Source organism: Lynx canadensis, chromosome X, assembly GCF_007474595.2.
Source record: "Lynx canadensis isolate LIC74 chromosome X, mLynCan4.pri.v2, whole genome shotgun sequence".
Classification (NCBI taxonomy): domain Eukaryota; kingdom Metazoa; phylum Chordata; class Mammalia; order Carnivora; family Felidae; genus Lynx; species Lynx canadensis.
Window position 1 is genome coordinate 52136858 of NC_044321.2, and position 25541 is coordinate 52162398.

The 25541-nt window shown below is 38.0% G+C and overlaps 1 protein-coding gene across 2 annotated transcripts in view; it reads left to right on the forward strand.

Annotated features, from left to right (window-relative positions):
• HEPH (hephaestin) overlaps positions 1 to 22309 on the forward strand; it is a 75641-nt gene extending 53332 nt beyond the window's left edge. The window contains exons 15-20 of one of the 2 annotated variants that reach the window (XM_032592210.1): positions 10826 to 10932; positions 12352 to 12577; positions 15097 to 15236; positions 16152 to 16314; positions 19082 to 19126; positions 21459 to 22309. In XM_032592210.1, coding sequence (XP_032448101.1) covers positions 10826 to 10932; positions 12352 to 12577; positions 15097 to 15236; positions 16152 to 16314; positions 19082 to 19126; positions 21459 to 21691 — 914 coding nt within the window. In that variant the 3' untranslated portion in view covers positions 21692 to 22309. The remainder of the gene's footprint in view (positions 1 to 10825; positions 10933 to 12351; positions 12578 to 15096; positions 15237 to 16151; positions 16315 to 19081; positions 19127 to 21458) is intronic. The other variant, XM_032592211.1, reaches the window with a different exon arrangement.
• Positions 22310 to 25541: the final 3232 nt, after the last annotated feature.

The following is a 25541-nucleotide window of genomic DNA, read 5'->3' on the forward strand; positions in this document are numbered from 1 at the left end:
GGTGTGAGAAAGTGGTCTAGTTTCAATCTTCTACGTGTGGCTGTCCAGTACTCCTAGAACCATTTGTTAAAGAGACTGTCTTTTTTCCATTGGATGTTCTTTCCTGCTTTGTCAAAGATTAGTTGGCCACACATTTGTGGGTCTAGTTCTGGGTTTTCTATTCTATTCCATTGGTCTGTGTGTCTGTTTTTGTGCCAATATCATGCTGTCTTTATGATTACAGCTTTGTAGTAGAGGCTAAAGTCTGGGATTGTGATGCCTCCTGCTTTGGTCTTTTTCTTCAAAATTACTTTGGCTATTCGGGGCCTTTTGTGGTTCCATATGAATTTTAGGATTGCTTGTTCTGGCTTCGAGAAGAATGCTGGTGCAATTTTGATTGGGATTGCATTGAATGTGTAGATAGCTTTGGGTAGTAAGGACATTTTGACAATATTTATTGTTCCAAACCATGAGCACGGAATGTTTTTCCATTTCTTTATATCTTCTTCAATTTCCCTCATCAGCTTTCTATAGTTTTCAGCATACAGATCTTGTACATCTTTGGTTAGATTTATTCCTAGGTATTTTATGCTTCTTGGTGCAATTGTGAATGGGATCAGTTTCTTTATTTGTCTTTCTGTTGCTTCATTGTTAGTGTATAATAATGCAACTGATTTCTGTACATTGATTTTGTATCCTGCAACTTTGCTGAATTCATGTATCAGTTCTAGCAAACTTTTGGTGGAGTCTATCGGATTTTCCATGTATAATATCATGTCATCTGCAAAAAGTGAAAGCTTAACTTCCTCTTTGCCAATTTTGATGCCTTTGATTTCCTTTTGTTGTCTGATTGCTGATGCTAGCACTTCCAACACTATGTTAAACAACAGCGGTGAGAGTGGGCATCCTTGTCGTGTTCCTGATCTCAGGGAAAAAGCTCTGTTTTTCCTCATTGAGCATGATGTTAGCTGTGGGCTTTTCATAAATGCCTTTTATGATCTTTAAGTATGTTCCTTCTATCCTGACTTACTCGAGGGTTTTTATTAGGAAAGTTGCTGAATTTTGTCAAAGGCCTTTTCTGGATCGATTGACAGGATCATATGGTTCTTATCTTTTTTTTTTGTTAATGTGATGTATCACATTGATTGATTTGCGAATGTTGAACCAGCCCTGCATCCCAGGAATGAATCCCACTTGATCATGGTGAATCATTCTTTTTATAAGCTGTTGAATTCGATTTGCTAGTATCTTATTGAGAATTTTTGCATCCATATTCATCAGGGATATTGGCCTGTAGTTCTGTTTTTTTACTGGGTCTCTGTTTGGTTTAGGAATCAAAGGAATACTGGCTTCATAGAATGAGTCTGGAAGTTTTCCTTCCCTTTCTATTTTTTGGAACAGCTTAGGAAGGATAGGTATTATCTCTGCTTTAAAAGTCTGGTAGAACTCCCCTGGAAAGCCATCTGGTCCTGGACTCTTATTTTTGGGGAGATTTTTGATGACTGAGTCAATTTATTCGCTGGTTATGGGTCTGTTCAAGCTTTCTATTTCCCCCTGACTGAGTTTTGGAAGATTGTGGGTGTTTAGGAATTTGTCCATTTCTTCCAGGTTGTCCAGTTTGTTGGCATATAATTTTTCATAGTATTCCCTGATAATTGCTTGTATCGCTGAGGGATTGATTGTAATAATTCCATTTTCATTCATGATTTTATCTATTTGGGTCATCTCCCTTTTCTTTTTGAGAAGCCCGGCTAGAGGTTTGTCAATTTTCTTTATTTTTTCAAAAAACCAACTCTTGGTTTCGTTGATCTGCTCTACAGTTTTTTTTTTTTAGATTCTATATTGTTTATTTCTGCTCTGATCTTCATTATATCTCTTCTTCTGCTGGGTTTAGGCTGTCTTTGCTGTTCTGCTTCTAGTTCCTTTAGGTGTGCTGTTATATTTTGTCTTTGGGATTTTTCTTGTTTCTTGAGATAGGCCTGGATTGCAATGTATTTTCCTCTCAGGACTGCCTTTGCTGCATCCCAAAGCGTTGGATTGTTGTATTTTCATTTTCATTTGTTTCCATATATTTTTTTAATTTCTTCTCTAATTGCCTGGTTGACCCACTCATTCTTTAGTAGGGTGTTCTTTAACCTCCATTCTTTAGGAAGTTTTCCAGACTTTTTTCTGTGGTTGATTTCAAGTTTCATAGCATTGTGGTCTGAAAGTATGCATGGTATGATTTCAATTCTTGTATACTTATGAAGGGCTGTTTTGTGACCCAGTATGTGATCTATCTTGGAGAATGTTCCATGTGCACTCGAGAAGAAAGTATATTCTGTTGCTTTGGGATGCAGAGTTCTAAATAGATCTGTCAAGTCCATCTGATCCAATGTGTCATTCAGGGCCCTTATTTTTTTACTGACCGTGTGTCTAGATGATCTATCCATTTCTGTAAGTGGAGTGTTAAAGTCCCCTGCAATTACCACATTCTTATCAATAAGGTTGCTTACGTTTATGAGTAATTGTTTTATATATTTCGGGGCTCCCGTATTCAGCACATAGACATTTATAATTGTTAGCTCTTCCTGATGGATAGACCCTGTAATTATTATATAATGCCCTTCTTCATCTCTTGTTACAGCCTTTAATTTAAAGTCTAGTTTGTCTGATATAAGTATGGCTACTCCAGCTTTCTTTTGGCTTCCAGTAGCATGAGAAAGAGTTCTCCATCCCCTCACTCTCAAACTAAAGGTGTCCTCAGGTCTAAAATGAGTGTCTTGTAGACAGCAAATAGATGGGTCTTGTGTTTTTATCCATTCTGATACTCTATGTCTTTTGCTTGGCACATTTAGTTCGTTTACATTCAGTGTTATTATAGAAAGATATGGGCTTAGAGTCATTGTGATGTCTGTATGTTTTATGCTTGTAGCAATGTCTCTGGTACTTTGTCTCAAAGGATCCCCCTTAGGATCTCTTGTAGGGCTGGTTTAGAGGTGACAAATTCCTTCAGTTTTTGTTTGTTTAGGAAGACATTTATCTCTCCTTCTATTCTAAATGACAGACTTGCTGGATAAAGGATTCTCGGCTGCATATTTTTCCTATTCATCACACTGAAGATCTCCTGCCATTCCTTTCTGGCCTGCCAAGTTTCAGAAGAGAGATCGGTCACTAGTCGTATAGGTCTCCCTTTATATGTTAGAGCACGTTTATCCCTCGCTGCTTTCAGAATTTTCTCTTTATCCTTGTATTTTGCCAGTTTCACTATGATATGTCCTGCAGAAGATCAATTCAAGTTACGTCTAAGGGAGTTCTCTGTGCCTCTTGGATTTCAATGCCTTTTTCCTTCCCCAGATCCGGAAAGTTCTCAGCTATGATTTCCTCAAGTACACCTTCAGCACCTTTCCCTCTCTCTTCCTCCCATGGAATACCAATTTTGCATAGATTATTTCTCTTTAGTGCATCACTTAGCTCTCTAATTTTCCCCTCATACTCCTGGATTTTTTTATCTCCCTTTTCCTCAGCTTCTTCTTTTCCCATAATTTTATCTTCTGGTTCACCTATTCTCTCCTCTGCCTCTTCAATCTGACCCATGGTCATTTCCATTTTATTTCTCAGCTCGTTTATCACATTTTTTAGCTCCTCCTGGCTGTTCCTTAGTCCCTTGACCTCTGTAGCAATAGATTCTCTGCTGTCCTCTATACTGTTTTAAATCATTTTTGATCAGTTCGTTAGCTGTTGTTTTTTCCTGGAGATTCTTTTGATGGGAATTCTTCCGTTTGGTCATTTTGGATAGTTCCTGGAGTGGTGCGGAACTGCAGGGCACTTCCCCTGTGCTGTCTTGAATAACTCGCCTTGGTGGGTGGGACTGCAGTCAGACCTATTGTCTGCTCCCAGCCCACTGCTGGGGCCACAGTAGACTGGTGTGTGCCTTCTCTTTCCCTATCCTAGGGGCCAGATTCACTGTTGGGTGGTGTGGTCCATCTGGGCTATTTGCACGATGCCAGGCTTGTGGTGCTAGGGATCTGGCATATTAGCTGGGGTGGATAGGCAAGGTGCATGGGGGCAGGAGGGGCAGGCTCAGCACACTTCTCCTTCAGTGATCCGCTTCTGGAGGGGCCCTGAGGCAGCGGGAGGGAGTCAGATCCACCACCGGAGGTGTGGATCTGCAAAAGCACAGTTTGGGTGTTTGTGCGGTGCAAACAAGTTCTCTGGCAGGAACTGGTTCCCTTTGGGATTATGGCTGGGGGGTGGGCGAGGGAGATGGCGCTGGCGAGTGCCTTTGTTCCCAGCCAAACTGAGCTCTGTCGTCCTGGGGCTTAGCAACTCTCCCTCCAGTTGTCCTCAAGCCTTCCTACTCTCTGAGCTGCGTTTGGCTCCGGAGACTCTGTTCTGCTAGTCTTTTGGGTGTTTTCTTGGTTATTTAGGCAGGTGTAGGTGGAATCTAAGTGATCAGAAGGACGTGGTGAGCCCAGCATTCTCCTACGTCATCATCTTCAAAATCCAATTCCTCTCCCCTCTTTCAATCTACAGGTGTCTCTAGGTCTAAAATGAGTCTCTTGTAGGCAGCATATGATGTGTCTTATTTTTAATCCATTCTGACCCACTATGGCTTTAGATTGGAGTGTTTAGTCCATTTACATTTAAAGTAATTTTGATAGATATGCATTTATTGACATTTTATTACTTATTTTGTTGTTTCTGGAAATTTTCTCTGATCCTTTCTTGTCTTTTTGTCTTTCGTGTTTTGTTGTTTTTCTTTAGTGATATATTTGGATTTCTTTCTATCTATTCATTTTATGTTTTTTAGTTATTTTTGATGTATGGTTACCATTAGTTTTGTATATAAACTCTTCTGGAAATATCAGTTTATATTAAGTTGATGGTCATTCAAGTTTGAACACATTCACTTCTCTTTTCCCCATATTTCAGGTGTATGTTATATTTTATATCCTTTTTGCACATGTCTGCTCCCTCACTGATTTTTACATAAATATTCATTTTTACTGCTTTGATTTTTTCTGCGTTTATACTGTCACTTTGGTCTCTCCTTTGCACTCAAAGTTTTCCCTTTAATATTTCTTGTAGGACTGCTTTAGTGTTCATAAACTCCTTTATGAGTTTATGTGGGTTTTTTTTGTTGTTGTTTGTGTTTTGAGAGATTCTTTATCTCTTCTATTCTGAATTATAGCCTTGCTGTATAGAGAATTCTTGGCTGCAGAGTTTTTATTTTCATTCATGCTATTCTTTTCTGACTTGCTGGGATTATGTTGAAAAATATTTAGCTAGCCTTATGGGTTTTCTTTTCTAAGTTAAGAACTTCTTTTGCCTTGCTTCTTTTAAGATTTTTATTTGTAATTATATTTTGACAATTAAATTACAGTATGTCTTGGTGTTGGTCTGCTTTACTTTATTTTGATGGGAGTTCTCTGTGACTCTTGTATCTGGAACGTCTGTTTCCATCCCCAGATTAGGGAAGTTTTCAACGATTATTTCTTCAAATAAATTTTCTGCCTCTTTTTCTCTCTATTCTCCATCTTGGACTCCTATAATATAAATGTTACTACATTTGATGCAGTCACTGAGTTCCCTAAGTCTATCCTTGTGTTACATACTTTGTTTTTAAGTGTTTTTTTGTTCAGTTTCATTACTTTCCATTACTTTGTCTTCTAAGTCACTAATTCATTCTTCTGCTTCTAGCCTGCTGTTCATTGTATCAAGCATGTTTCTTTTAAAAAAAATGTTTCTTTATTTTTGAGAGAGAGACAGAGAGGGAGAGAGAGAGATAGTGTGAGTCAGGGAAGGGAAGAGAAAGGGAGAGATGCAGAATCAGAAGCAGGTTCCAGGATCTGAGCTGTCAGCACAGAATCCGACATATGGCTCAAACTCATGAACCATGAGATCATGCCCTGAGATGAAGTCAGATGCTTAACTGACTGAGCCACCCAGATGCCCCTGCATCAAATGTGCTTCTAAACTTGTTTATTGCACTCTTCATCTCTGATTGAATCTTTTTAATTCTTATCTCAGTGGTAAGGGTCTCACTGATGTCTTCTATTCTTTTCTCAAGTCCAGTGAGTATCATTATAATCATTGCTTTAAGTTCTCCATCAGACATGTTACTTATACCTGTTTTGCTTAGATCTCTGTCTTTCACCTATTGTGTTCTTTCATTTGGGATAATTTCCTCTTTCTTCACATTTTGTCTAAGTGTCTGTCTTCTTCTCTGTGTTGGAAAAGACAGCTATGTCTCCTGCTCCTAAAAATAGTGACCCTATGAAGAAGATATCATGCAATGTCCAGTGCCTGGTGTTGCATGGAATTTCTCTGGTGTGTTCTGTATGCACTCTGATGTTGTTTTGGTTGTTCTTTCAGGCCAGTAACATGTAGTCATTCTTGCCTGATGTGGGCAGTGTTTGATTCTGGCCTGAATGTGGCAAGTTTTAATTCAGTGTGCTCTGATCTGCTTGTGAAATGAGTCCTGTCATCACTTCCACAGTAACTGAGGCCCTGAAAACTCTCTGGTCTGGAGAAATGGTGTGGCAGATGTTTGTGCTGGTCTTCTGGGGAAGGGCCCACAGCACTGGAATTGAGACTAACGTGACTGAGAAAGGCACTTCCACCAGAACGAAGATGGTGGGACTTGGTGTAAACAAGTTAGGCAGAGTTGGTGCTGTGCCACTTCCTGCAGGTGGTTCTGTGTTTATACTGAAGAGTGGGGGAGGGAGATGGCAGCTGCCAGCTGCTGTTTTTTTTTCCCAGAGAGGTGTCTCCTTGAACACTGCATCTCAGGGACACACTCTGAGAAAACCAAATCACCTCCTCCTGTGGTCCCCAGGCATTTTCCAGTAGTTGTTTCCATGCTCTCTGCCCCAGAATTATTTGCATGCCTTCTTACCAGGAGCAGTGAAGTGCCCTCCAGGCTCTATCCCAGGCAAGCTAATTGACCTTTAAACTCCAGGCTTTAAGCCTGGGTGACTGCCAGAACTGACAAAATTCAGGCCCTCTTGTTTTTCAAACCAATGGCTTTGAGGAAATATTCTTTTTTTTTGTAATGTTTATTCATTTTTGAAAAACAGAGAGAGAGCATGAACGGAGAGTAGCAGAGAGAGAGGGAGTCACAGAATCTGAAGCAGGCTCCAGGCTCTCAGCTGTCAGCACAGAGCCCGATACGGGGTTCAAACCCACAAACTGTGAGATCATAACCTGAGCTGAAGTCAGATGCTCAACTGACTGAGACACCCAGGTGCCTCATGTCCACTTTATATTTTAAAGGATTACATTTCTTGTTATGTAGGTCATGTGTTATGAGGGACCATTTAGGTGTTTATTATGGTTATTCAGGTGACAGAACATGATGGTACAGACTAGGGTATTAACAGTGGTGACAAATAGAAGTGGATGGGTAGGGAATATATTTCTTAGGTATATCCCTCATAACTTGCTGATAAATATGAGCTATAGGGGAAAAGAATAAAAAATAACTCCTGGGGTGCCTGGGTGGCTCAGTTGGTTAAGCGTCTGACTTCAGCTCAGGTCATGATCTCACAGGTTCATGAGTTTGAGCCCCACGTTGGGCTCTGTGCTGACAGCTCAGAACCCAGAGCCTGCTTTGGATTTTATGGCTCCCTCTCTCTCTGCCCATCGCCACTCATGCTCTGTCTCTCTCCGTCTCAAAAATAAATAAACACTATTTAAAAAAATAACTCCTGAGTTTTGGCTTCAACAACTGGTTTCACTATTTACTGAGATAGGAGGAGTAAATTTGAGGGAGAAGTCAATGATGTACTTTGGATACGTTTAGTTTGAGATGAAAATTAGACAAATGTAAATATCAAGTAGGAAATTGAATAAAGGAGTCTAGAATTCAATGTAGAGTTTGGAGAATAGTTTAGGTAAGGAGAAGAACATGATCAAGTCACAGATATGTGAAAGTATGGGATATGCTAAAGTATACAATTAGTTAAATTTTGCCAGTGTATATTTTGCAAAAGTAGAAAGAGTAAAAATTAAGGCTAAAAGGTAGGTTAGGTCTGAGTTATCAGGGCTTGGATGTTTGGATGAAATGTTTGAGCTTCATTACTTGGGTATAAGGGAGCCATTAAAATTTTGAACAGAAGAATAACATGAATAAACAGAAGTTTGGGAAGATTGAAATAATATAGCAAAAACAATGTTCAAAAAGAGTAATGAAGTTGGAGAACTTAGACATACCAATTTCAGAATTTACTATAAAAAGCTACAATAATCAAGACCGTGTGGTAAACCCTCATATTTATGGCAAATTAATTTTTAAAAAAACGTGCCAATACTAATTAATGGAGAAATAATAGTCTTTTCAACAAATGATGCTGGAACATACTAAATATCTATATACAAAACAATGGAATCATACCCCCTACCTTTTACCATATATAAAAACTAACTCAAAATGAACCAAGCACATAAATGTAAGAGCTAAAGCTACAAAACTTTTAAAACATAACAGTAAATCTTTGTGACATTGAGATAGAAAAGTTTTTTAAATATAACACTAAAAGCACAAGTGATTAAATAATAAATAAATAAATAAATAAATAAATATTTGGACTTCCTTGAAATCAAAAACTTTTGTGCTTCAAAGTGTACCATCAAGAAAGTGAAAGGTGGCCGCTGCCTCTGGATGGAGCGAAGCATCAGTGGTTCCTTCTAACCATTGCAGAGCTGACCCCTTTGGAGGGCTCAGCAACAGCAGCTCCTTACATGGAGGATCAATGTATTAGTGGTTCCTACTCTTGGAGAACACAGAGGTGTTGGCTCCTTGTGGGGTGAGGGGACATCAGTGGCTCCCTCTTGCGGGTTGAGGTTAATAGCTCTTTATGGGAGAGCAGAGTGTGGCTCTTTGGGTGGCAAGTTGAATGAAGCAACTTCTTGAGGGGAATGTGGAGCCCTAGCGGCTCTTTCTGGGGTTAGGCAAAGAAACAAGGGGCGCTTCTGGGAAATTCAGCACTGATGCATCTCAGGGGGACAGTGAGAAGAAGGGCAGCAGTTTTTTTTTTTTTCTGGGTGTGGGGCATGTAGTGGTAGCAGCTTCTTCTTGGGAGGATGCAGTGGTGGTGTCTCCTTCTAAGGGAGTAGACTAGTAGCAGCTCGTTTTCTGATGAAATACAACAGAAATGACTGCGGAACTGGAAGCAAATAACCCGTGATTCCTTGGGGGAAGGAAGATGGATAGTGGATCCTTAGGAGGCAGTGCAGTGGAGGATCCTTCTTGGGGAGCAAGGGAATGACAGCTCCTTTGAGGATGCAGATAAGATACAACTTCTTGGGTTGGGGCAAAGTCGTAATGATTCCTTATAGAAGTGGCAGAGCAGCATGGGATCCAGGCAGCACCATCAACTGGGGTCAGTGCCAAGAAGGACTCCCTGGTGGTGAGGGCTGCTGAGGTTCACCTTCTGTTCTTTTCCCCCATGAGTTTTCCCTCTTGGTACCAGCTGCACCAGACTGGGACAAGGTAGGTAAGATACTTCCTATACTTTTTTGTATGGCCATGTCCAGGTTTTTGCCCCCCTGGGTTGTTATAATTATTTCATATATTCTGGAGCTCTCTCAGATATATTTTTGTGAGTATATAGTTGATTATTCCTTATTTTTGTTGTTATCGTGGAAGGAAATGAGCATTGAGACCTTCTTACTCTGCTAATTTGCTGACATCCATCCTATATAACTGAATTTGTATAAAATACTCAAAATGGGCAACTCTATAAAGATATAGATTAGTGGTTGTCCAGGGCTCGAGTGAGTGGGTGATTACAGAATGATGGCGAAAGAGTGAAGATTTTATTTCAGAGGTAGTGATCTTTCTAAAATTGATGTGGTTATGTTACAAAATTCTGTGAATATACTAAAACATTGAATTGTACCCTTTAAATGGTTGAATTGTATGGTATACAAATTCTATCTCAATAGAAATGTTATAAAAGTAATATGGCATCAGTTGGAAGAAGGATTGGAGAGGATGAAACTTGGAGGCAGAGAAACGTGTTAGGGGTTTTTGTAATAGTCTGGTTGAGAAAATAAAGGTCTATACGAGGGCAATATTCTTGGGAATTGGAAGGAGGAGAGCATGGCAACACAATATATTGTAGAGATACAATCAGTAGAACTCACTATTTAGTTGCATGTGGAGTGTGTAAAGGTTAGAAGACAAAAACTAAAGTGTTGTGTGTGGGTAAGTAGGAGGGTTTTGTTATCATTACTAGATACTGGGAGCACAGATTGAGTAATAGGTTATTTTTTCAAAGGAGGTAAGTGAATTCAGAACAATTTTAGTTTTTGATGTGTTGTCAGGACAATCTTTAAAAGATGCTCAGTATCTAATTAAAAATTTCAGATTGGAGCTTAATGCTAGCAAGGGAGTTCTGGTTAAGTATTTAAGAGTCATCAATACAGAGTTCATAATTGACACCAGAAAGGTAGCTAAAAGCGTTCATAGAGAGAGTATGAAAAAAAAAAAAAAACCGAGAAGAGAACTGGAGACAGCCTTGGGAAAATAGTTGAATATAAGAAGCAGCAGCAAGAAAAGGAGAACAAAGCATGCTAAAAAAGGAAGGAGGGAAGACATTATAAGATGAAAGAACAATATCAGAGTGGATTTACCAGGGGATTGGAACTGGACTTTTAAAGATAGGGGTATAGAAGAGAGGCTGAATGTGTCCCAGGAGTTAGAAGAGCAATATAATAAAACTAAAATGGAGACTGGTATGGAAATAATGGAAAAAGATCTTAAAAGTCCTGAGGTTCATCCACCATAGCCTCTTGGAAAACCTGAGAGTTGGGAAAAAGTTGATTTGGCCCAACTGGAGATCCCTGTTACCCTTCCTAGGTGAGGTTCTCACTTACCAATGGAACATTCCAGAAAGATCTGGCCCAGGGCCTAATGATTCTGCTTGTGTTTCCTGGATCTATTATTCTGCAGTGGATCCCATCAAGGTAAAGACAATATTGATTTCTTGGAGGTGAGTCTCATAAATGGGCAGAGCCCAACCCTGAAATAATGCAGCCCAGAGTTTCGGGAAAATTCCTCAAATGTGGTACTTATTTTAAAGACAGAAGGAGGGATGAAGGGAATAGGTAGCTCCATATCTTTGTCCTAAGGGTTTTCTTCTTTGTTTCTTTTCTTTTCTTTTCTTTTCTTTTCTTTTCTTTTCTTTTTCCTTTTGGATCCTATAGGTGAGTATGTTCCCATTTAAAAAGCCTAGGATTGGTTGTCAAACAATTGGAGTTTTAGTCCCAAAATTTGTTTCAATATTGCTTTTGGAGTGAATTTCGGTAGGGCATTATCTCCCCATTTCCTCATCTGGAAAATGAGTGTATCTATCCATCCAACCATTCACAACCATCTGTCAGCAATAATTTATTGAGAGACTACTATATTTTAGGGATTTTATTTGGTGCTTTGGATGATAAAAATGTAAGATACAGTTCCCATCTTCAATCATATATATATATATATATAATTAAATATATTATAATTATAATAAATAACAATATAATATAACATAAATTAAATATAATATAAATTTATTTTTACATGTATTTATTTATATAAATATATATGTATATGTAAATATATATATATATTTTTATATATACAAATAAGTAAAATACTAACAGCTCCTTAAAAAAAACATGTAATAGAGGGGTGCCTGGGTGGCTCCGTTGGATAAACACCCAGCCCTTGACCTCAGCTCAGGTCATGATCTCACAGTCAGTGGGTTTGAGCCCCACATTGGGCTCTGCACTGGCAGTGCAGAGCCTGCTAGGGATTTTCTCTCTCCCTCTCTCTGCCTCTCCCTTGCTCATGTGCTCTTTATTTCTCTCTCTCAAAATAAATAAATAAACTTTAAAAAATAATAAAAGAACCCATATAATAGAAAGTGCTGTGAGGGGCCCATGAGAGAGCGATCACTTTTGGTTGGAGGAGATGATTAAAGGGAAGCTGGAGAATGCACCACAATGAAAGGTACATGTATTTCATACTTTAAGCCTTGAATACTAAATAGCAGTATACCTTAAGATAAGGTATGTGGCAGAGGGAAGGCATTATACAAAGAAGAAACAACATAAGGAAAGGCACTGGGTTGTGAAAGTGCCTTGTGAGTTTGGAGATCAATGGATAGGCCAGCCTAGCTAAAACATAGGTTGCATAGGTACCTCTTATCTGTATCTCAAATTATTGTGAGGATGAATTCAGATAATATATTAGAGTTGCTTATAAATGTAAGACATTATGATCAAGTGCTGAGTACAGTAGGCTTGACTTAGAAGTCAGTCTGGCACCATGTACAACACTGCTACCCAGGAACAACTCCATTTGATTTACTGTCTTCCCCTTCCTCCCATCCTCAGGACATGTATAGTGGTCTTGTTGGACCCTTGACCATCTGCCGAAAGGGCATCCTGGAGCCTTATGGAGGACGGAGTGACATGGACAGAGAATTTGCCTTGTTATTCTTGATCTTTGATGAGAACCAGTCTTGGTATCTAGAGGAGAATGTAGCAACCCATGGGGCCCAGGAGCCAGGCCGTGTTAACCTACAGAATGAGACTTTTTTGGAGAGCAATAAAATGCATGGTCTGTAGAAAATAACTACCTTTCTTCCAAAGAACTCCCCATTGGTTTCATGGAGGTATATGATAGGCCCATCACTACCTAAGGGAGCATAATTGAAAGTATGGGAAAGTAGGAAGGTCGTATGTGGGCAAATTAAAAGAACTGTCTCCTACTATTGTACATTTATATACACAAAATATATAAATAGTCAGCATTAGATCAGGTGCACATAAAGCAAGAAGCTGACTGTGTAAAGTTGTTGTAGTGACACCAGCATACTTTAACACACTAGAAAAGAAAGATGGAAATTTGTGACTCTCAATGTACCTGGTAGGTTGGTTGTTTAGGGTCCTTCTATTTCAAAATCCTGAGTTTAGTCTCTCAATATCATTTTATTTCTTTACCCCCCTGCATCTAGAATGTACTTTCTCAATAGATTCCAAGATAGACAAATGAAGGACAGCTTGTCTTTTAGTCTAATTTCACAACAAAGTTTCAATTTACAAATAGGAAAGAACCTCAGAGAAAATAATGCTGGATTTATATTACGTACAATGAAGAGATTTTGATGCTTGAATGGATTTTGGAAGAAAATTGTGCATCCAAGCCTTCCTTTGTTTCAAAGATCTGTGTAGCATTTCACAAACAAAAGAAAATCTAAAATAAGAGTGAGAACTTAAATACATTTAAATGTGTGAAGTGATTTCTCACCATCCTTTCTAGTGTAATATTTCTTTGACGTGAGGATAAGGTGCAGCTTTGATAGTGATTCCAATGGAACTCAAAATTAGTATCTCATTGTCTCATTGATTCTAGCTATTTCCCCTTGCTGGAGATAAAAATGATTCACATTGAAATAGAAGATTCACAAACTGAACAATGTGAACTTTGTATCTTCTGACAAATCAGAGAAATTAGTTGCCCAGGGGAAAAAGGGAATTAGGGCACATTTACAACTTGCTAGTGTCCATTTGTTTGGTTAATGCCCATTTCTATCTGTTTGTTTATATGTTCATTCATCCAAACTCATCAGACATCAATCCATCTACTTATGTATCAGGAATTTGTTGAACACTTTCTAAATGCTGGTACTGAAGATAGAAAGATAATGTTATATTCTGAGGGAAAACAAATAATATATCCTTCCTTTCCCTTCCAGATTCTTGAAACAATTGAGAAAAAAAAAAAGACAGAGATGCTTATGACCAAATGTGGGCTTACTGAGAAGGAACTAATTAGAACTAATTAGTTCCCCTGAGAATTAGTTCCTGAGAAGGACACTGAATTTATTTCTGAAGCTAAATGGGCTTGCTGATACTCCTCCTGCAGGGAATAGATTTTCTACCCTGACATTGATATAGATAAACAACAATAGCCTCCCCTTTGCAGCAGTAGAATCTTCTCTACAATGTAATATTAAATCAATTTGAATTATTTTCTATGTCAAGACTGATTCTAGAGAGAGAAGATTCACAAAGGGTAGAGTTGAGCATCTTTAGTTCCTTTTTTACAAATTCACAATTTGATTGGGGTAAATAAATGACAGGTTATAAATGTTCCTTCCATTATTTCCACTCTTGAAACGTAGAGTAAAAATGACTTTCCCTCCATAAGAATATGTGGGGCACAGGAATGTGCTCTGGGCATAGTCCTGACAATATGAATTAACATGGCTATAAGTAGTTTGTTGTCTTTAGAGCATAGGATGTGGCCTGTGAAGAAACAGATAATGAAGCCTATGCAATTAATATAATTATTAATTCCAAGCATATTGCAAGTACTTTTTATTTAACATGTATTGTAGGCTCAGGTGTCTTCTGGGTGCTCTGAAGAATATAAGGAAACTATATTAGTATAGTATATACTTTCATTTCCTGCTTACTAGGAACCTATAGTCCAGTTGGGGATATGAGCTTCCACCAATTTAAAGATAGGTAAGTATATAAGGGAGATTTGGGTGACTTCCAAATATGGTACAGACAGTACTGGAGGAGTTCAGAAGTAGAAGTAAATGAAGGGAAAGAGAGTTACTAAGAGGAGCTAGATCAAGGAAGTGTTCTTGGATAAGGTAAAGTTATGATTGGGCTTTGAAAAGATAAATAAAAGAAGGCAGGATTTCTAGGGGGAAATATCAGAAGCATGAGCAAGGACACAAAGAACATGAATATGGGGCCATATTGAGGATGGTGAATAAATCACCTTCATTGGAAAAAATGTGTTAGATAATGGGAAATGAATATGAGAAGGTGGTTTGACCTTATATTGTGAAGGACCTCGTTGGCTGAACTAAGGAGCTTGATCTTTTAGGCATGAGGCATCTATTATAGTATTTTAAGCAGTAAAAAGAAATGGTCAGATTAGATATTTAGAAAGACCACTCTTATAACACCAATGTGTAAGATAGACTTATGGAACGCAAATGTTATAAAGATTAGAGAAATTAAGAAGATATTGTTATCATCAAACATGATAGGGACTAGCCCTAAGGCAATGGCAATGGGAAATCAAAACAAAAGATATGAGACATTTTTTTTTTACAGCCATTAATGGAAAGCTCTACAGCAACCTCAGGGGTCTTACCATGTACCAAGGAGAACGAGTGGCATGGTACATGCTGGCCATGGGCCAAGATATTGACCTACACACTATCCACTTCCATGCAGAGAGCTTCCTATATCGGGTGAGTTGGCAAAGGGCTGAGTACCTCAGGAACAATTAGAGGAATGCTTTGACAGTCATTAAGGAAGAAAGGGATAGCTTCTTAAGGAACAAGATAATAGTTAAAAGAGGAGAGGTCTTGTACATGGAGAATTGAACTGGGAATTCTAGTTTGGCTGTGTACTCCAGGGTTAGTCACTTCCCTCTAGTCCTTGGCTTTCCCCTCTGACATAGAAGAAATGAGTAGCTCAAAGGAAAAAAAAGAAGTGAGTAGCTCATTTGTGGTGTAAGTAGATTGAAGAAACTGAAGTAATTGAACATCAGTCAAGGACTGGAGTGCCATTAAACAGTGATCCTAAGAGCAAGAAATTTCATAGTGATGTCTCAGAATCTATGAAAGTTCTTAATCGATTATAAGAAACTTCAATTCAGAAGCTACATGGAACAACATGTAGGTTTTGAAAAAGAAGTTTTAGCCTTAGGGAAAGGGGGCAGTTGAAGGGAAAGGGAGTTGAAGGCATTGATATAGATTTAAAGATATAGAAGTGTGATAAAGATGATAGCATAGAGGAGAAATCTAAATTGAGATAAATTTCTAAAGGAAATAAGTAGTTCCTTCCTAGGAGTCAAGGATTAAGCCAAATTCCCCAGATGTCAGCATGATGAAAAGTATGGAGATACTAGTTTTAGCTCCCAAAGTGTCCTTTGGGACACTTTAAGGAAAAGTAGGAAGATAGGGTCTCCTCTGATGGTTCAATTTGTGTGGGCAGATTTACAGAGGAGATGGATCAGTTGTACTTGTTAAGCTGCTCTCTGATCTATGAATCTTGGAGCCCCATGTCCCTGATTTGGACATCCAAGTTTTTTAGCTCCTATAAGCTCTAAGATGAACTCTTTACCCTTCATTTCTTCTCCTCCACCCCAATCTCTTTTGCAGAATGGAGAGAGCTACCGTGCAGATGTTGTAGATCTGTTCCCAGGGACCTTTGAGGTTGTGGAGATGGTAGCCAGCAACCCTGGGACATGGCTGATGCACTGCCACGTTTCTGACCATGTCCATGCTGGCATGGAGACCCTTTTTACTGTCTTGTCCCAAAGAGGTAAGGTATAACTTCCCCCAAGATTGGAAATCTTTGAATACTTTATGTAGTCTACAGGAACCAGATAATCCCAAGAAATTCCTTACCCCTGTCTTTCTGATCCCATAAGAACCAGGACTTAAGACAGTGCATGCCACACTCAGGTGTTCTCCCAACTATATTTCTCATTCTCCATTGTTTCCTTGCTCCTTCCCCATCCTAATTACTTTGACACTTGTTGATTTCACATGGGTTGACCCAGCCTGAAACTCATTAGGCTCTATGCATTGTTGCTTAGCATAGATTTGCTTCCTTTGAAATATATTTCATTTAAATAGAAATCTATTATTTTAGGATTCATTAGAAGTACTCACTATTTCAAGAAATCTTGCTAATGAGTTCTTTAAAAAATAAATATAGTTCTAATAGTCACTCCTTAATTGATTTGTTTTGTGGAGCTTGTGAAAAAGTTCTTTCTGTCTTGGAACAACTATGTCTAAAGCTAGATGGACATATTGGTCTTAGTTATGGCTTATCTCAGAAAGAGTTGCTACCAAGTGTGCAAAAAGGTTTTGCCTTTTTTCTTTTTTAATATGGAGAGTGAATTGCTGGGTTGGTTTCTTTATCAGTCAATTTTTGATCATCACCAAGAACATAAAAGTTTTGGCTGGCTATGGATTTTGTCATTTGGTCATTAATTGTTTAGGAATCTCTTGACCTGTGTCTAGGATTTTCAGTCATTGGCACTCTATCAGCAGAAATACAAAGTTTGAAAATGTCTTTGGGCTTTTAAACAAGCTTAGCAAACCAGGGTAGAGAATACAACTCTGCTCTTTACCCCCAGGGAAAGAGACATTTTCCATTATAATAACCTGTATCTTTGAAAAGCTTTGTTCTCTAGTAATCTATACTGCTAAAATGTGTCTTCAACTTACTACTATAGTACTATTCCTTACTACTCAGATAGGTACACAAAACTCTTTGTTGTGTTTTGTCAGCCCTTAGAAACAAAGTCAAGTGATAAATTGATGTGTCATCAAGATGCTATAGGTTCAAGACAACAGGTTTTGTCTGTGTATAGTAATGGGTCATCCAAAATCTGGACCATTTCACAAAATTATCTCAATATATAACATCAAAGAACTTCCATGAATAAAGATAACTCATATCTCTCTCTGACAATGAGCCAGCCTACAAAGCCTACCTATTTGCTTTTTATTGTTTGTTTATACTTCACGATAGTCTAATTCAGTATTGCTCCAACCACATATATGCTACCTGGCCAACCAGAGGGAATAGTTGTAGACAGGGAAGAAAGGGCTAATTGTTGAAACAACGTTCCTGATGAGGAAACAGGGTATGAAAACCAGAGATAAAATGAAAAATTAGACTGGAATAGATTTTTTTTTTTACTAAAAGAAGAGAAGACAGAAAAGTAAATGATCATTGTATAAGTTTGGGTGAGGAGTCTGACAGAAAGAATATTTATTTCCTTGTCTCTGCTTCATTTGTTCATTTGTGGGAGAGAATTCATCTGCTTAGAGTGAAGGATAGAAAGTAGGATAAGGAACTTGAAGAGAGTGGGCTAAGATTTGAAATAACCACTTTGGGAGATGGGAAAACAAAGCTTACTCTGAGTGATAGAAAATAATTTATTGGCAGGAAAAATTGAGGGCTTAGTTAAAGTTTGACACAAAGAATACTTATCTTTACAATTACATGATTTTTATACACCAACATTCAGCATACCAGACAAAACACAGAGAAATCATACTCACTGTGGTTTCATCAGTCAATTATAATGCTCCTGGTAAGTCAGTAGTTGAAGTGATAGACCATAGAGTCTAGCTAGACCAGGAATGGGGTAAACAAAAAAAGGCATGATAAAGCTGACAGTCTGGGAAAAAATGGAAGGATCCAGGAGCTAGATATCTGTATGAGGTGGTGATAACAGGTTAAATGGAATAAGTATCATTAAACTATGTAAGGAAGAGGAGGCTGTTGTTAGATTTTATATTTCTGAGATGGAGCAGTTCTGAATAACAAGTTCAATGTGACCATGGGAATTGTTAATAGAATTAGAGTAGATATAAAAGTTGTTGGAATTAAAAGGTACAGAAACTGTGAAGTTTGAAGGATGAATGTGTCAACACCTATGGTGGGAATGGAGGAATGGGAAGACTGAGTCAGGTAGCAAAGACTTCCATGAATGAAAAGAACTACTAGGTAACAGTAACAAAAAGTGGTTGTGAGTTTTGTAGCCGAAAAATATAATCTTCAAAACAGATAGATATTTACCCAAAAAAGGGAGGAAAAATTACCTAAAAGCAGTATTGAGAGTATATAAAGGAAACATAGTCCTCAGAGAAGAGCTCAACCTCATTAAATCAAGAAGAGGAAGCAGTGTTCTCAAAAGGGTTTGAATATGTAAGGATGTAGTTTTGACAAGGAGCAGAGATTTATTGAAGGGAGGGTGGGAAAGGGTGACAAAGAACACAAGAATGTGGGTAGGAAATATCAATAAATATGTACATAATGGCAGAGGGGTGACTTACCTTTTGGACTCCTAAGCCTATGTTTTTGCTTATATATTTGTCACTACTCAAAACCAAATACATATGCCAATAATGACTTTGACCATAAGGTAATTAATTCCAGGCACCTTCTTTTTGCTTAGGATACTACAGAGAAATTCCTCTATCCAATGCCAATGCCCACAGCAAACCTGTGGATTGGTAGGAAGAATAACAGCGCTAACTAACCTCTTTTTTTTTTTCTTTTCTACCAGAACATGTAAGCACTATCACCACCATCACCAAAGAGATTGGAAAAGGTAGGAAGGATAATGCATAAACTGTGTAGTTATATATGGTATGTACTTGGGGGGAGGTGTAGTGCCTCTAGAAAATGAGATTCACTGGGGCGCCTGGGTGGCACAGTCGGTTAAGCGTCCGACTTCAGCCAGGTCACGATCTCGCGGTCCGTGAGTTCGAGCCCCGCGTCGGGCTCTGGGCTGATGGCTCAGAGCCTGGAGCCTGTTTCTGATTCTGTGTCTCCCTCTCTCTCTGCCCCTCCCCCGTTCATGCTGTGTCTCTCTCTGTCCCAAAAAAAATAAATAAACGTTGAAAAAAAAATTTAAGAAAATGAGATTCACTACCAAAACATGGACTACAATACTAGCAGGAAGCACCCTGAAATTTCTGTAATACTTCAAAAGTCAGGAACCCAAGGTTCAGTTTTTCTCAGCATATTTATTCTCTCTGTCCCCTATACCCAACATCCTGAGTTAGGGAAAACAGCCTCACCCCAATTGAAAGTTGCTATCTTAGCTTCTCACCTAATGTGTGAAGGGGGGGTGTGGATTCAAGGTTTCCTTGGGTTAGACATGAAGGAGCTGTAACACAGACATAAATTATTCACAGAGACAGTATGAAACTAGTATAAATACCATACAGTCTACATCAGCTTTTTTATTCTTGTTTCCATGGAATACCAAATAGTTGACTCTTTGGAACCAGCCATTTCTGCCATTCACAAAAGTAGAAATTATTTTCCTACCTAAACTAGGTCCAAATAGTGGGCCTTACCTACCTCATTCTCCCCCATCCCATTTGTACATGGACTGAGAAAGTCTCAGAGAGTTATGAGAAGTAGAAGGGATGCTACAGACCATCAGTTTAATATGGGGATTTTTTTCAGCTATGTTTTGAAAAGTCCTAATGATCTCCCCAAGTATTTTATAAACTGTGAACCAGGAGACTAAGGTATGTTTTGGAGGGATTGGGAATAGTAAAAGTGAGGTTGGGATAGTGTAAACTCTTGGTCTAATAAAGCCCCAAAATTTTCTACATGAGAAATTGAGAAATGGAAAGTAATTTGTCCAAGATCACAAGAGGAGTAAGTAGTAGAATGTAAACTTAGAACTATGAAGTTTCCAGCTTCCATTTTAACTCACAGTTCATCTTTTCTTATTTCTTTAATAATGTTCATTCATCCATTTATATATTTATCAAACATGTGCTGAGTTCCAGGGAAACCAAAACAAGTAAGATATTACTATCCAGGAGATTTTCATCTATAAATGGAATGAGATACAAAAACAATAATTGCATTGCTGGTATACATTGTAAAAAGGGGCAAAAAGACAGCTATTAATTATTGTTCATTTGCTATCTTCCAGGTGCTATGCTAAATATTTTATAAATATTAGCTCATTTAAATATCACAATAAACCTCTGACCTAAGTATAGTTCTTATCATCATTTTATAAAAAAGGAGACTGAAGTCCAAAAGTGAGGGAGATAGTTCACTTGGCCCAAGCAAGTAAATCATGAGAATACAAACAGTACAGATACTTTGGGAACACAGAAGAAAGGACCATTAACTGACTTCAAATGTAACATTTAATATGCGTATAGAAAAGTGAAGAGGGAGAAAAGGTGGCCTGAAAGAGGGTCACCTGTTCTTGGAAACAAAGAATCAGTTGCTGTGGCTAAAGAGTATTATATAAAACCAAAATGGTAAGTTAGAGCCTGATTGTGAGAGTTGGAATGCCTAGTTTGATTCATAGCTTTGCTGTGTAGGTTAATTGGAGATCACCAAAAGTTTGTATGTCAGTAACTAAAACAATCATATTATTTCACCTCGAAAGATCAATGTGACATCAGTGTATCAAGACTCAAAGAGCTGAGAGACAAGACAGCACAGTGGCAGGCTGTTGTCATGGTACAAATAGTCAAATTGAGCATTTATAAGCTAGATGATTGAGTCAAACTGCCTCCTTGAAACTTCCACTCATTGCTCCCAATTCTATCCTCTGGAAACATATAAACCAAATCCAATTCTTTTTATTGTTAGCTTTACATCACAAACATTTTTATATTTGAAGAAATGTATCAGGGTCCTTTCTACTCAGTTTTAGTTCTTTCCATGGGGGTAAAGAACACAGTGATTCCTAAGGGCTTTCTTAGCAGTGACTTCCTGTTACACAAATTCTTTGTAACCTATAAACCTGTATTCATCAGCTGGTGTTTTTAGGGATAGGAGCAATTCCTCTGCCCTATGTTGATGGAGTTATTTCCTATTTCCCAAGAGTTGACCACGAATGGTGCCACATTAGAGTACTCTACAGCTCAGGGTGCCATTTTTCTCTTGTTCTATTTCAGCATCAATCCTCAGAAACATTGGAGAAGGCAATGTGAGAGTGCTGGGCATGCAGATCCCTGTAAAGAATATTGAGATACTGGCTTCTCTTTTAATTGCCATGAGTATCATTCTCCTCCTCATTGCTCTAGCTCTTGGTGGTGTGATCTGGTACCAGCATCGACAGAGAAAGCTACGACGCAACAGGAGGTCCATCCTGGATGACAGCTTCAAGCTTCTGTCCCTCAAACAGTAGCAGTTGGGTCCTGCAACTGCACATCTTGAATGCAGTCTCAGCAGGTCATGCTCTAGTAACTGACTCCACTGTCAAAGGGACATGAGTAGTAGAGAGGCAGAGTAGGGAAATAAACTCATCTGGGAATTTCTTCACTTATTTATTTACATGGAAATTATGTACCTTCTCTTTTTCTTTATTTTTTTTTTCTCCACTTGGGAAGCTGGGGCAAGAAAATCCCATATTATCTTATATCACAAATTTCAACAGCTGGATTATATCAACCACTGACACTTGGAAGATCTGGAAATTACTAATAACCTATTCTTCTTACAAAGTAGATACCTAAGGTAAAATAAATTGATTAGGTTTTTATTGCTTTTTCAGAACCTAGGTAAGTGAGCTGTGAAGATAATCCACATCTAAACTAAGGGCTAACAACATGGGCATGATGGAGAATGTGTGGGGTGGGATTTGAAGATCCAAATTTTATTTTGATTCTCCTTGGAAATAAACTATTTTGGAAAAGAAGTAGATGGAATATTATTGCTATGAGCACCTACAACCTCTGGAGCCAGAAGCTCCTCAGGAAGTCAGTCTTCAAAAATTCTGGCACTCCATACTGTAGGCAAAAAATACTGTATGTTAAAGTACTTGTTAGAACACTATAAGAGTGAACATGGTGATGTTAATGATCTCTGTGGCCTCTGGGAATCTGTGACCATGATTGAAACAAAGAACACTCACTGGGAGGGGGTATAATATGGGTCTAGCTATCCTTTGTGTGGGGCCTATGTGTTTGTGTTTTGGAAAAAAAAAAAACTAAGTCAGACTGGTGGGTACCATCTTGTAACACATAGGTGCCCAAACACTTTTGAATTCTAAGAAAATTTTCCAGAGAGAAACAGAAGTCTGAGACAAAGCTTAAACCTATCCACTGGGCAAGATGATATGGGCACCAATCTTGTGGACTCTTTGGCAATTGGGCATATGAGAGGTCTACTTGCAATTTTTGGATTTTTTTTTAAATAGGACAGACTCCTTTCTGGTATCTTAAAGCAATATTCCTTTGTTGCCTGTAAGTTCAAGCCTCTCTGAAAACTTGGTGGGAGACCACAGATGAACAAGATGTAGAGTAAGGATGAGATAGGATGATCCACCCTCGCTATATATCCATAATACCATTTCACATGGGAAATGAAGAAAAGAAGACATTAGAAGCAGAATTAAGATAATAACTGAAATATGTACTGGTTTACACTTTACAAAACATCTAATACCTGATTGCATTTAACTCACCTTAGCTTTATCAGAGTGATACTTTGTTTTATATTTGAGTAAACAAATGATCAGAGTAATTTTATCCATGGGCATTCAACTAGAAGTTGAGCAAAGATTCATGTCAATCTATTTTACTCCAAATACTTGTTTTATCCTGGTGTATCATAGAAACATCCACCAATCTCCATCCTTTGTATCCATATTAACTGCAATTTTCTTGTCTTCCCAGCCAATCTCTCTGCCTAATTAGGTATCCTATACAGATCAAATGTAGAAACCCACAGGGCTAGTATTCAGTTGCCATATAATGTTGAAGGTTAGAAGAGAAAACATGGTCCTGAGCCTATTATTCATCTTGCTTTACTGTGGTCAGTGGCTTTCTGGTGAGCTTTACTGGAAATCTCAGAAACATAACAGGGGAAGGAGATGATGGAAGGTTTAAATTGCTAGTTATAAAATAAAATAGTGGGGTATTTAAGCCATTGCAAAATCAATGCACTTAAAAGCAAACAATTTTGGTCTATGGTAAATGTGGAGGTTATTGAAAACCCAGTGCGCACTGAGGACTTGAGTCAATTAATAGCTATGATTTGCACACAACTGGGATGTTACCTTGGTCATGGTCATGAATCAGAGACAAAGAAAAGTAGGTGGAATGAGGATAAGTTTCCTCTGAGGATGTAACCCTCCTACAGATTGGGGAAACTAAGCTCAAGCCTATATATATATATATATATAAATATATAAATATATATATATATATATATATATATATATATATATATATATTTGTGGTGGTTTTGCTCCCAGTGGGGATGTAGAAGATGTTTTTGACAATTAAGTGACACTTCAATTCGTTTAGTTGATCAAGCCAGAAATCCCCAAAGTCATCACATTGGTGAGCCTTGTCTGTTTGCCTCCTAAATTGGTATAACTGATTCACTTCTTTGTATCTTTACTGCTACCACCTCAGTCTAAAAAACAACCATCTTTTACCTGGACTAGAGTGGTAGCCTCATTATTACTCTCCTTTCATTTACTCTAGCCCTTCACATTTTATTCTCCATGCAGAAAAGTGATGTTTTAAAAATATAAATTGGGCTTACTTTTCAGGTGAGATGCCACAAACTCATTTGTGTTTAATGATAAATAAACACTGTAAATAATGAAAGAGGCAATAGAAAGACTGAAAAATATAGAAAGAAAATGGCAATGTGGAAAAGAACAGGATGACAAAGCAACTGGGTATCTTTCCAACATCCAACCTAGCAGAACACAGACCAAGATCAACGAGGAATCCTAATGACAACCCCAGATGGCCCTGGACACAAAAAGGGGGATTGAGGAAGAGCCCTGCATACATCAAATAGGCAGGGAAACTGATATTCATCTCTTTTGGTCAGAGACTCCCCTTTCCTAATTAGACATTGGGAAGGACCTGCAGGGGGAATCTCAACATAGCAAGCTGCCAAGCCCAGGAAGCAATTTTCCTGCGAGCTGCAATCCCTTTCACTATCCAGAAATAATAAGTGGCTCTGTCAGGGATAAACAAAAACACTAGTGACACCAGAGAAACCAAGCAAACCAAAATCCCACAGCAAGGTCTCTGAAAATTACACTGTCATTGGAACACAGAATTATGCCAGGACTTGTGTGCTAAATATAAACAAGATGAATATCTTCTAAAATAGATTGCTTAAATATGCTTCATATTTCCATGATATCAAGAACGAGCAAAATCACAACTTGAATGAGAAGATGATCAGCAAACACAAAAACTGAAATGAAGCAGATGTTCAAATTACCTGAAAAGGATTTTAAAATAGCTATAATGCAACTGCTACAACAAGCAATTACAAATGTCTCTGAGACAAATTAAAAAAATAGAAAACTTCAGCAAAGCAATTAAAAAATATATATATGTATGTATGTATATACATACATACATACATACGGGTACATATGTACACACACACAAACACACACACATACATATATATATATATATATATACACCATTTTACATGGTAAACGGAGAACATATATATATATATTACATATATATTATATATATACATGTATATACATGTATATATATTTTCTGTTCTCCGTTTACCATGTAAAATGGTATTATGGATATATAGTGAGGGTGGATCATCTTATCTCATCCCTACTTTTTAACTTGGTTGTCTGCAGTCTCACACCAAAGTTTCAGAAAGGCTTGAACTTACAGGCAACAAAGCAATATTGCTTTAAGGTAACAGAGAGAAAGAATCTTACCTATAAAAAAAGCTCTCAAAATTTCAAGGACTCTGCTCTGGCAGTGTGGAGCCTGCTTGGGATTTTCCCCCCGCTCCTTTGCCCATCTTCCACTTGTGTGCTGTATCTCTCTGGATAAATAAATAAATAAATAAATAAACAAAGTTTAAAAAAAATGTAAGATACAGCTATAGCAGTGCTGATAAGCAAATTTATAGAACTAAAATGCATTAGAAAAGATAAAACTTCTTGAGCTGATTAAAAAAATAAGTTCTTTTTTTATTTTTTTTAATATATATGAAATTTATTGACAAATTGGTTTCCATACAAC